The 13346-nt window shown below is 39.6% G+C and overlaps 1 protein-coding gene and 1 gene segment (V, D, J or C); both read left to right on the top strand.

The window, feature by feature from the left end:
• Window positions 1–2862: 2862 nt before the first annotated feature.
• Window positions 2863–4670, top strand: LOC134317259 (cilia- and flagella-associated protein 251-like). The gene is made up of 4 exons (XM_062998075.1): window positions 2863–2896; window positions 3323–4211; window positions 4299–4436; window positions 4537–4670. Exons 2-4 carry the CDS (start codon window positions 3329–3331, stop codon window positions 4602–4604), a joined length of 1089 nt encoding a protein of 362 aa, XP_062854145.1. The 5' UTR covers window positions 2863–2896; window positions 3323–3328; the 3' UTR covers window positions 4605–4670.
• Window positions 4671–8542: 3872 nt separating this feature from the next.
• On the top strand, window positions 8543–11686 carry LOC134317812 (Ig kappa chain V region 3381-like). The segment is given in 3 exon segments: window positions 8543–8591; window positions 8718–9011; window positions 11652–11686. Coding segments are annotated over 3 exon segments (378 nt in total).
• The last annotated feature ends 1660 nt before the right edge of the window (window positions 11687–13346 follow it).

Genomic DNA, 13346 nt, shown 5'->3' with positions numbered 1-13346 from the left:
GTTTATAGCAACACAATGTTTATGGTTAAATGAAACGGGGGGGGGGGGGGGGGGGGGGTATAAAACGGTTACTGGGAATGTTTGAAGTTACAGCAAGATAAAGGTAGAGACTAACAAATTCTATTTTAATAGCTCTATTTTCTGTTTACTGTTGTATGCATTTTATTTTGTTTGTTCAGGTGATCCAGCAACTGGTGATGGTGTGATTCGTCATTGCTTTGCAACAGCCATGTCCAAACTTCAGAATGGTTTTGATTTTTGTTTTGGTAAGTAAAAAAATATTTTTTTTCTCCATTTATTTCACAGATGCTTTTATGATTTCTCATTTTAAATCACTGTTTATCTGTCAGTACGTGTTTTATCATGTTATGTGATTCACGCAAATTCCAGGCTAAAAAAAAAAAGAAATGATCAACAGTCGCAGACCCGTACACTAACCCTGCCTGATTCCTAACACATACATGTGAATGTAGCTGTTTTTAACCTGTGGCTGACTGATATTTCCTTTATTACTGCTTTATGGAATAGGGCTGCACCAGAGCGGTAGAGAGAACAGAGTGGCGACACTCCCATAGGGAACCGTTGGAAAGGGGGCGGGACATTTTTTCTGCACAGCTTCCGGGTTGTGGAGCTCTGAATAGTTCCAAACATCCCATAGAGCTCCATTCATTTCCACTACAGTACTTATCAAGCATTTTCAGCTGTATGTTGCTTTGTTTTAAAAAAAATAATGAATTTAATGTCATCAATATACTTAATACTGTTATTGTTTAGCTTTTGCTCAGCACTAAATGTTATATTTTTATCGTAATTAATAGGTATAACTGAATTTAGCTTCAGTTACTAGAGTCTTTTCACCTAAAATTGATTAATTAAAAGTTGATTAATCAAGAGTTTTGTTACAGAAATGATAATAAAACATGCTACTTTTACTTTCATACTTAAGTACATTTGAAGGTAAATTTAGTTTAGTACTTTAGTGGAGGTAAAGAGTATTTTTACTTTTACTAGTACTTTTACTGGAGTAATATGTTACCTTGGATATCTCTACTTCAACTCACCTACATGGTTTGTGTACCTTGTCCACCACTTACATTAGACAAAATGAACTTGTGCATATTCTTAATGAATTCATTCATGTATTACATGTAGGAATCAATTATTAATCACTCATGAAATAAGAGATGAATGAAGCTATTTCATGTACCTGCACTATAATGTTAAAGGTACGGTAGTGTGTTTATGAATCTGTTCATTCAGTGCAGGTATACCTTATGAATCCAGCCACATGACTTAGTGTTTAACCAACAAACACTCATGATTATTATTATGAATCCTCAGGAAAGTGAAGGGAGATTAGTTTATGTAAAAAAACAAAACATAAAAACTCTCTAATCTCTATACTGTATATTGTCTCTACTACTTAATGATATCACATTATTTTTACATTTACATTTTCAGCATTTAGCAGACGCTTTTATCCAAAGCGACTTACACAATGAGCTGAACACAATGAGCAATTGAGGGTTAAGGGCCTTGCTCAGGGACCCAACAGTGGCAACTTGGTGGTGGTGGGGCTTGAACCGGCAACCTTCTGTTTACTAGTCCAGTACCTTAACCACTGAGCTATCACTGGCCCATTATGTAATGTATGCTAATATAATGTACTGTGTGTTAACAAGAACGACCTATTAACAAGTCATTATAAACATCAATCTTCCACTTCATATACCAAATTTACTTTTAACAGATGCAGTAAATGTGAAGGCAGTTGAAAATACCCAGAAATTGTACAAATGTTTATTATTTACTGTTTAATATTTCAGTCACTGCTGCCGGTCCCATATGAGAACATGACAGCGCCGGGTTTGTTTGGAACTATTGGAGGGTTACATGAACCACGTGACCGCGTAGCGGCGAGATCAAGGAGTGTCGCAACTCTCTCTATCTACGGCTCTGGGCTGCACTATATTTTGTTTCACCACCTGTACAACAAGTCCAGTCGTGAAATTTCCTCACTACTAAATATTCCACAGTCAACTGTCAGTGCTATTATAACAGAGTGGAAGTGATTGGGAACGACAGCAACTCAGCCACGAAGTGATAGACCACGTAAAGTTACAGAGCGTGGTCTCCAAGTGCTGAGGCGGCTCGTACTGCATAAAAGTCTGGAACGCTCTGCTGACTCAATAACTGCAGAGTTCCAAACCTGCTGTTAGAGCTGCAAAAAGGGAACCACCTGTATATTAATGCCTATGGATTAAGAATGGGAGTCACTCAAGTTCATATGCGTGCGAAGGCAGACGAGCAAATACTTTTGGCATTATAGTGAATATTGCAATGTAAGTTTTTCCAGTATTGTGCAGCCCTAGTATGGAAGCAGAATATCAGTGTCCTTTAGATTACTACCTATGTGTTTAGAATTTAGTTTTATGTTAAGTGCCAGGAGGAACTCTTCTTTTTGAGGCTGAAAAAGACCACTTGATTCCCTCCACTTCCCATTTCCTTTTGGAGAGTGACTTCTTTGTTGTTGCTGGCCGAATGATTGGTCATTCATTTCTACATGGTGGGCCATGCCTAGGTGGATTAAGCCCAGCAATCCTGCATGTGCTCTTTGGTGGATCCCCAGAAGAAGCCACAATAGATATTAAGGATTGTAACAGTAAGCAGCATGAACATGTTCTCCTGTTGGACTCTTCCATCTGACGAAGACGAGCCGCACAGGCGGGTAAACCAACCGGAGAAGAAGGTAAAGAAGAGAAAATGGTGGCAGAGACGCCAGAAGGTAGAGATGCAGGACGTGGAGGGTGAGAAGGGAAACGAGGTAAAGGGTGAAGAGATGGGGCAAGGAGTGGAGCAGAAGGTTTTAGAGGACCAGGCAGACCAAACACCAAAGGTGGAGAAGCAGGGGGTTCTGGGAAAAAACAAACCTGAGAAGAAAGTAAAGAAGAGAAAATGGTGGCAGAGACGCCAGAAGGTAGAGATGCAGGACGTGGAGGGTGAGAAGGGAAATGAGGTAAAGGGTGAAGAGATGGAGCAAGGAGTGGAGCAGAAGGTTTTAGAGGACCAGGCAGACCAAACACCAAAGATGGAGAAGCAGGGGGTTCTGGGAAAAAACAAACCTGAGAAGAAAGTAAATAAGAGAAAATGGTGGCAGAGACGCCAGAAGGTAGAGATGCAGGACAGGGAGGGTGAGAAGGGAAACGGGGTAAAGGGTGAAGAGATGGGGCAAGGAGTGGAGCAGAAGGTTTTAGAGGACCAGGCAGACAAAATACCAATGATGGAGAAGCAGGTGGTTCTGGGAAAAAACAAACCTGAGAAGGTAGAGATGCAGGTGGCCCCACGGGACCTGGTGGAAGAACCAGAACAGGTCGTTGTAAAGGACCAGAGGAGGAAACCAGTAAACAAGGTGGTTCTGGTTTGTGAGATTGAGATGAAGAAGTTAGAGCAGGTGGAGCAGGTGGACCCAGTGGAAAAACCTGACCAGGTCGTGAAAAGGGTAGAGAAACAGGTGGCCCCGCTGAACCTGGTTGAAGAACCAGAGCAGGTCATCCTGAAGAACCAGTGGATGGGACATGTAAAAAATAAGATTCATTGCATAGAGAATGAGATAAAGAAGGAGGAGAGGCAGGTGGACCCGCTAAACCTGGTGGAAGAACCAGAGCTGGTCATCCTAAAGGAGCAGGGGAAGGGACAGGTAAAAAATAGGGTTAGTTTTATAGAGAATGAGATGAAGAAGGAGGAGAGGCAGGTGGACCCGCTAAACCTGGTGGAAGAACCAGAGCTGGTCATCCTAAAGGAGCAGGGGAAGGGACATGTAAAAAATAGGGTTAGTTTTATAGAGAATGAGATGAAGAAGGAGGAGAGGCAGGTGGACCCGCTAAACCTGGTGGAAGAACCAGAGCTGGTCATCCTAAAGGAGCAGGGGAAGGGACAGGTAAAAAATAGGGTTAGTGTTATAGAGAATAAGCTAAAGAAGGAGGAGAGGCAGGTGGACCCAGTGAATAAAACAGACCAGTTCGTGAAGAAGGAGGAGAGGCAGGTGGACCCAGTGAATAAAACAGACCAGTTCGTGAAGAAGGAGGAGAGGCAGGTGGCCCCGCTGAACCTGGTGGAACAACCAGACCAGGACATGAAGAAGGATCCAGCAGCTTTGGAGGACAAAATATGGAAACTGAAGGAGCAGAACCTGGATAGAGGATGCACTGAAGGTTTGTTTGAAGGATTGTATAGATAGATGGTGGTGATCTAATAAAGGTGAACATTAAAAATGGAATTAGGTTTCATGTCTCCATCAGATCCACTGAAGAACGTCTCCAAGGTGTCTTCAAACAAACCAGACCCCCAGCAGCTGCAGGACGACGTTCTTGTTCCCATCGTCGAAGCCCAACCTGAAGAGTCCGGGGCTCTGATGGAGAGCGCGTGTGAAGATGAAGGTCTGGTTTAGATTCAGAAATACACGTTATACACGCAAGGTGGAGTAACGCTGGAGTTTCCTCTAACACGTGTGCATGACGGCTCTGTGTTGCTGTGTAGGTGTCCCGATGCCGAATTCAAGGAGAACCAGCCTGAGAACCAAACGGTTCCAGTTCTTCAACGTCTGAAGCTGAGGTGGTGACGGTCCGGAGATCATCCAATCACACGCCGACTTTTCCAACATCAAAATAACAATAAAGTGCCTTCATGAACATGTTGGTTGGTTTGATTTTGTGTACGTTGGGTATTGAGGGTGGACCGATGAATCAAATCAAATCAAGGTTTATTTGTCACATACATGGTACACAGTACAACTGGCAGTGAAATGCTTTAGTGACTGCTCCACCACAGTCATTACAAAAACTACAAAATAGTTAAAAAATATATTATACAAAAAATATTGAATGTTTTTAAAGGTAAGAATTTAGAAACATTAGAAAAATTTACAATATAAAATTACCAATATAAAAACAATATAAAATTAAAAATTAACTATATAATTAAAAAAAGCAATTTAAAGTAAACATTAGAAAAATTATCAATAAAATTAAAAAGAGCAATTTTAAGTAAAGTAAACATTAGAAAAATTATCAATATAATTTAAAAGGGCAATTTAAAGTGAACAAGTGTGTAAAGTGACAAGTAGTGCAGAAACTGTGCAGCATAATGCTACCTAATGCTATACAGATGTGCTAAATAATAAATACACAAATACTAATCTATACATATATAAACGGGTAAACGGTGGTCATCCGAGCATAATGAGTGAGAAGCAGACCCACACCCAGCAGATTCTGGCCAACGAAGGATCTGCAGGAGAAGGGCTCATGGAAGAGTCACATGAGGGTTCTGGGGCAGAAGAGTCAGCTGTTTGGCCTCATAAAAGTGAAGATGAGCTTATGCATCTGCTGTACTCACCCTTACCAAAAATTGTTCCAGAATCACAAAAGGTAATAACAAAAATGGAATCGGGGGCAAAACTGTTTCACTTACTCATTTACACAGATGCGTACACTAGATGAGCCATCTGTAGAGAGACCTGTGAAGCGAAGAAGAAAAAGAATAAAAGATGTTTCATCCTCATCAGATGATTCCAGTGATGATGAAACCTTAACTCGACTCAAAACTCCTACACTGTAAAAAAAAATCCTTGTTTGGTTATGTTCTGAGAATGTAAAAATAGATGTTGGCATAACATGAATTATGGAAATAGTTGGTCCAAAATCAAAAAATGTGTTGTGCCGTCAGCTGTAGTAGTTTCACTCTTCAACTTAAAATGTTAGGTTTAGTAAACGAGTACAACTGTGTTCACTCAACATTTCAAGTCCAATAAAAAAAACTAATTTGGGTGAGCAACAGTGAGAATGAGGAAACTTCTGCTTCATGCGCTCCAGAGGGACGTCTTCACACCAGTTTTTATGGAGACCATTTGCCCAAAAACTGAAGCTGAAGCGAAGGTGGACCATGCGACATGACAACAACCCAAAACATTCCAGTAAATCCACCAAGGAATGAATCAAAAGAAAGAAATGGAAAGCTCTGGAATGGTCAAGTTAAAGCCCGGATCTTGATGCTATTGAGATGCTGTGGGGTGATTTAAAACGGGCTGTACATGCAGGAAACCCCTCCAACCTCACACAGCTGAAGAAATTCTGCATGGAGGAGTGGGGAAAACTTTCTCCCAGTCGATGTCAGATGGTAGGTGGTTATAGGAAACGTCTAACTGAGGTTATTTTAGCCAAAGGAGAAAATACCAGCTATTAGGGCACAGGGTGTCCTAACTTTTTCCTCACAATCAATTTCCATTTATGTGTTAAAGAATTTTTTTTTCCATTTTTATTTGTTTAGTTATATAACCTCAATCTCTCAGTACTGTTCACATAAAGCTCAAATGTTCATTATGTTTAAATATTTTCGAAAAGACAAAAGTTCTCATGAGGTGTCCTAACTTTTTCACATGACTGTAGCTGATTACAGAAATATTCATTGTTTAGCACAAACACACAGCAGCATTCGTCTGGATTTTACATCAGCACCAGTCACTCGTACCAGTTTACACCAAACTTCATCAACCAGAGACCAGCTTTATATTTACCATCAAAAACACCTGCACATTTATTCAGTCTTTAATATTCACTCGTCAACAGACACAAAATTACTAAATATTAGTTACTGGATATTTATTATTAATAATAAAAATGTTTTTAATGTAGAAGAAATAAAACTACTTACTGACACTGAGTTTGGTTCCTCCACCAAAAGTGTAGCACAGTGATACATTCCAATGAAGCCGTCGTACAAAAACCTCTGTTCCACTCCAGTGATTCCACACACACACACACACACACACACACACACACACACACTATAAGAGCTGTAGTTCTGATCAGACTGGGTTCAGGACTTTCAGAGTCACTGAGACGCAGCACAATGATGAAGGTTCTGATTCTACTGCTGAATACACTCGGCCTCCTCACTCAACGTGAGATTCACTGTTTATTTACTATCTTCATATCAGTCCTCCAACATCACCGCTCACCATCACCGTCTCTTTATCACCTTCAACTTTTCTTTCTTCTTCTATTTACAGTCGTTTGGAGAAATCATCATGACTCAGACTCCAGGATCTCACTCGGTTTCTCCAGGACAAACTGTTACCATCAACTGCAGAGCCAGTCAGGGCATTAACTACGAACATGGCTGGTACCTGCAGAAACCTGGAGAAGCTCCTAAACTCCTGATTTATTATGCAACTAGTCGTCAGTCTGGGATTCCTGGACGTTTTAGTGGAAGTTACTCTGGTACAGAATTTACTCTAACAATCACTGGAGTCCAGGATGAAGATGCCAGAGATTATTACTGTCAGAAGCATTACAGCACTCCCTTCACACAGTGTTATTTACTGGTACAAAAACCTCCCTGAAACACACACTGATCTGAGAACATCTGCAGAGCTGATAAAGCTGCACTCCACTGAACATCATCATCTACAAAGCACTACAGTACTGAGCATGTTCCACTATTTATGGTCCTTTCTTTGTGCACAAGGACATAGTCATGCTCAAACAGGAAGGGGCCTTCCCTAAACTGCTGCCACAAGTGTGGCTGAAACACATGAACCTAATAATTAGGAGGGGTGTCCACATACTTTTGGTCATATAGTGTATGATCTGATCAATTCAAGTATCAGTTCATACAAACAATAAAATGTGCTGAGAACGATTCATCACTTAGATCAAATCTCCTGATTGGTCGTTTCATGATTGAATCGATTCCTTTCTACCCCATAAATCACTGAACACGTAACACTGTGCAGAATTACAGATGAGCTACAGTCAGTAACAGTATACCTACAATGTGAACATATGGTAGATACACATAATAGTGGATATGAGGAGGAGGAGGAGGATCTTCATCTACACTCTCTGTACTCTGAAAATAAAAGCTGATCATCATTTGATGTGGTTTTAAACATAACCAGTTCTCACCAATATAAAATGAGAGCTGATGATCAGATGATCATGAGGATTCTACAGAATATTTAAGATGAAATACTGACTGGTTCCAGTTTCTGCTGTTGATGGTTAAAATGGTCTGTTTGTTCCACAGACCAGCATCTCAGTTCCAGCTCAGTTCAGCTAAACCTTGTAACTCTTTCTGATCATTTATTACAACTTTTATATCAAACTATCATCTGTCTTTATTTAGATCATATGGAGTATTTTAAATTATGTGGACACCCCTCCTAAATACTGAGTACATGAGTGCAGGTCACAATTACTATAGTAAATAAAGGGAGAATAAGAGACAGTACAGGAGATACTTCCATATGTAGCAGCTGATTGTTCTTTCACCATAAGGTGGCAGTATTGCATCTCTGAGTGACACATTCACACTGTTCCACTACAGTGATTCTACACACACACACACACACACACACACACACACACACACACACACACACACACACACTACATGCTTCAGTGCTCTGTCAGTGTTTAAAGCTCTGTGAGTTTAACACTTCATGACTGAGAGCTGCTGACCAGCATCTTCACCCACATCAACCATGACCTTCATCTCCATCTTCATCTGCACGCTGGCTCTCTGCACTCAAGGTAACACGATGCTTTTTGTTCTACTGGTGAGGAGGCTCTGCCATGTTGAGAAGATCCACTGATGAACTTCAAACCCCACATGGTTATTCATGTAGTGAACGTCTTTATTCTTCTTATTGTTTTCAGGATCCAGAGGTCAGGTGACTGTGACTCAGAGTCCTGCAGTAAAACATGTTGATCCAGGAGCTTCAGTCACCATCAGCTGTAAAACCAGTTCTGATGTTTATAGTTATTATGGTGCTAATCGTTTAGCCTGGTATCAGCAGAAACCTGGAGAAGCTCCTAAACTCCTGATCTACTTGGCTAACAGCAGAGCATCAGGTATTCTAGATCGTTTCAGTGGCAGTGGATCTGGATCTGACTTCACTCTGACCATCAGTAGAATTGAGACTGGAGATGCAGGAGATTATTACTGTCAGAGTGAACATGAGATCAGTGGTAGCTGGATCTTCACACAGTGTTATATGGTGGTACAAAAACCTGGGTGAGTGGAAGTGTACAGTAACTGCACTGCTGCAGCTGGGACCGACTGCAGGTGCTGAGGGGGAGGATGTGATACAGTACAATCATTCACTCTGTACAGGAAACACCTCACTCACTCACTACTTCTCCTAAATACAAGCTTTATTATTAACATAATAACAACCACTTCATCCTGATCAGGGTCACAGTGGTGTAAAGCTGGTATAGACCACAGCCACATTTACTTGTTCATTTAGTCCCAGGAGGATGCATTTCAGAGCAGCCAATCCACCTTTTGCATTACAGAAGGTGTTGAATTATTTCATATAATGAAATAGTAAAATTATGCCGAAACTGGCAAGAGAAAGGAACGACCTTTTATTATTTATTTAGCTCATGTTAATTAAAGATGTTACAACACTGAGAGGACTTGAGTTTAGAAGAACTCTTAAAAGAGAATTGAACTGACAGCAAGTTCCAAGATGAAGCAGTAAATCAGAAGATGGTTCAGTTTAATCATACTATAGTACACACTACTATAGGATTAGTATGCAGTATATACTGGGGCAGTAGGACATTTTGAACAGAGCTGCTGGCTTTGGTTGGGATTGGGGGCGGGTCTGGAGGTGGTAACTCCTGCATTGATTGGTGCACACCTTCATACCCAACCAATAGGATTGAACTTCACCTTATTACAGCTAACAATCAGCAGCTGGAGCTCATCTAGTAGAAACTACTTTATCTCCATGTGCTGTTTGCTTCAGTTGGTTTGTGACCCTCTGGTGAATTGAGGAGTTACAAGTTACAACCACAGTAAAAATAAATAGATGAGAATAACATGAATCTTTATAGATTTAGTGCTGATTATTCTAAACCTAAAATCTTATGAGAGTAAATAAGGAGGTTCAGTATGTTCTCCACCATTTGCTTCATTATTGTGTGTACTGGTTTTACTGGTTGTGTTGGAGCTGAGGCACAACTGCTAAAAACTAAATCTTACATTATCAGCTCTATTCTTTCATATGTGTGAAGTGTTGCATAATCACACAATCTTCTTCTTCCTAACACATTACACCTGCTAACAACAGCAATGCTAGTAATGCTGGGTATAAACCCACATAAATCCTCATTTTGCTTTAAATTACATTCATGTGGAAAATCCCCTTTATCTGAGCATGTTAGATTGAAGGCTGATGTTGTGATGTTGCACATAGGAATGAATGAGTACGAGTCTATGTAGCGTTGTTTGTATGTTTTATCATACATGGAGATCAGTCTACACCCCATCATGGTGATTTTGCATTGTGCTCTAACCATGTGTAACTCTGATATTTAGGGAGTCTAAACTTTTTGATGAGCTGTTTTATACAGTTAGATCCTTCAGCTGTGAATTCTGCACCATCAAATGTAATTGTACAGACAAAATTAGCTTCATGCTTACCATTTTCAAATCCTATCTGAGTCAAAAAAGATGTCTTAATTGCTGGGTTCTTTTAATTTGATTGGTTGTATGTAACACCCGTGTGGTGTCTGATATTAAATCTTCACCACAGTGATGCACACCTGTGTGGTTTTGGCTTTGTTAAACTAACATGATAAGGACGTCCACATTTTTTACAATACTTGATTCGATTGCATAAGGGCGTCATCACTCCTGAGGCTGTTGTTTTTGTTTATTATGCTCTTCATAACAGTTGGTGGACTTGCAGTAGTGTAAACAGTCATCGCAATATTTAATAAGTATGGGATACTTCTGACAAAACGCATCTTGACACACATCACAGCAGCATTTACAGCTATGATCTCTGGCATTGGTGTGACCCTTATAACAAAACGTACAAACATACAGCACACCCATGAATGCTTTCACTTTTTTTTTTTTTTTGTAGTAATGACCATCGTGGAGGTACAGAAACACAGTCTTGGTATGTGGCTTGTAATTAGTTTGGTACTTCTCTAAATCACCCGAACTACTTCTGTGGAAAACGACTATTTTAACATCAAACTTATATTCAAAACGACCAATGTCATTAAACCCGACTCTGTGGACCCGTGTAAAGCCAACATTTGTCTGTATCTGTTCAGCTATAATTTCTAATGTGTTATGTGGGATATTCGGGTTTAGAATATGAGCAATACAAATTACAAAACACAAGTTATTTGAGGTATTTGTTGAACAGAAAAGATTCAGTCTGTTCCTATCGATCACCTGATTGTGTGCTAGGTCACGCACCTTACGACGAACACCACCATTTTTACTCATGACTATTGAGACAGTCTATCGTCTGTATTAATACTTTTGTTACTCTGCATAACCCTTTCAATAGCATCTGACAACACAGTATTAACATCAGATGTTAAACTACCGCCTCTTAGGGTGATGTCAATAATACCACCATCACCAGCCAACACCCTGGAGAACAACAACATTTCTGATAGTGTACTGTGTACATATAGGATATGTATGAGTTCATGTCTGTGGCTGGAGCATCTTATTTTGCATAAGGCTTTCCAGCTCCACCATAGCAGTCGCATACTCGTCGTTTAGACAAACTGTTTGCTCGTTGTGAGACAATTGTTGGAAAACTTTAAAAATAGGATCATTGCGTTGTCTGACTCCCAAAACCTTTTAGATGCCATTTTGTTTATACCTAAATAACACTATGTATATATGACGTATAACGAATTTCAACAGGCCAATTTTAAAATACTAAAAATAAGAGTGTTTCTTGCAATTGTTCACACATTTAGAATGTTGTGTACATGTAAATTCCTATTAAAATTTTGATTACTAAAACACTTAAGTAATTTTAGTGTTTTTTTTATCCAGATTAATTGGCTGTGGCCTAACAAAATGTCATGTGGTGCGACTGTGATTTATTTTAAAATTAATTAAATCAACATGCTTAAGAGGTTTTTTTTTTGCAAGTACTTCATAATATAATGTGTTTAGAAACACATTGTTATTACTTTGAGTTTTGTAAATAATGTACAGTGGAACCTCGGTATACGTCCTTAATCCGTTCCAGAACCTTGGACTTATACCAAACAGGACGTATACCAAACAAATTTTCCCATAGGAAATAAAGGGAAAATGATTAATCCGTTCCCATGAAAAAAATCCTATTGTTATTGGCATATTATACGTTGATGGGGTTGTATAAAATAATTTATAAAACGGATAGTTCCGGTCCTAAAATCTGATTGGCTGAGCAGCGTTTAAAGCCGTTGTAAAACTCCTGATAAAAGCGCACCTGTCACCACCTCACATCATTCCATATTAATACACCACTGAAAAGAACAAGTACAAACTTGCTTGAACACTATTTTAAGTCATGTACTATACACGGAAATGTCCAGATTAATATAAACAGTAATCTTAATCATTAAGCGGATGTTTCGCCCAAGAAATAGTGTAATAGTTTGCGAATGTTATGTTCGCCCTCATGTTGCCTAGCAACACGGCGCACCATTAACGGGACCTGAACATTATATAACGCGTTATAGCTATAGAGTTATAGCGCGGGTTGTTTACTGAATGGTAGCAACTGGCGTAATGATGCTCGTGGCTTTATCTCGCGAGAGTTAAACAAGAGTAGCAGGCGGTGTCGTGACTGATTTTGACCCGTACAAGTTCTAGCATCCGAGTCGTATTCCAAATAAAGGTCGTATACCAAGCTAAATTTTTCGCCTCCAAACAGGACGTATACCAAGTTCGACTTATACCAAAGCAGACGTATACCGAGGTTCCACTGTACTTGTATTTTTTGTTGTATAACATCAAATTCACTTCCTTAAATGTACTTAACAGACTTATTTTTCTTGTAAATCACAAACACATTAAAATGTTTTACAATTACCATTAACTTAGGCATACTGCATCAGTGATTAATATTTCAGCAACATAAGTAAGATTTATTATTTATAATTTAATTTAGTTACTTCTGTTATTGGTTGCACCACATGATAAGTGGTCGCCCCAAATGACATTAAGACCTCCTATTGTTAAAAATCTATTTGAAGAGATCAATAAACAATAGATTTAAACCAGATTTTATTTACATTTTATCGAACTGACATGAATAGAAATGTTTCACAAACTTTCCATGAAAAGGTGTACATGGTCTGCAACAACGCTTAGGTAGGTGCTACGTGTCAGAGAAACATCCATAAGAATGGCAGGACCCAAGATTTCCCAGCACAATGTTGCCCAAAGCATCACACTGCCTCCGCTGGCTCGCCTTCTTCCCATAGTGCATCCTGGTGCTATGTGTTCCCCAGGTAAGCAACACA

The sequence above is a fragment of the Trichomycterus rosablanca genome, chromosome 1 (assembly GCF_030014385.1).
Source record: "Trichomycterus rosablanca isolate fTriRos1 chromosome 1, fTriRos1.hap1, whole genome shotgun sequence".
NCBI lineage: Eukaryota > Metazoa > Chordata > Actinopteri > Siluriformes > Trichomycteridae > Trichomycterus > Trichomycterus rosablanca.
The sequence above is the reverse complement of the archived record's forward strand: the minus strand, read 5'-3'. Positions and strand labels throughout refer to the sequence as shown.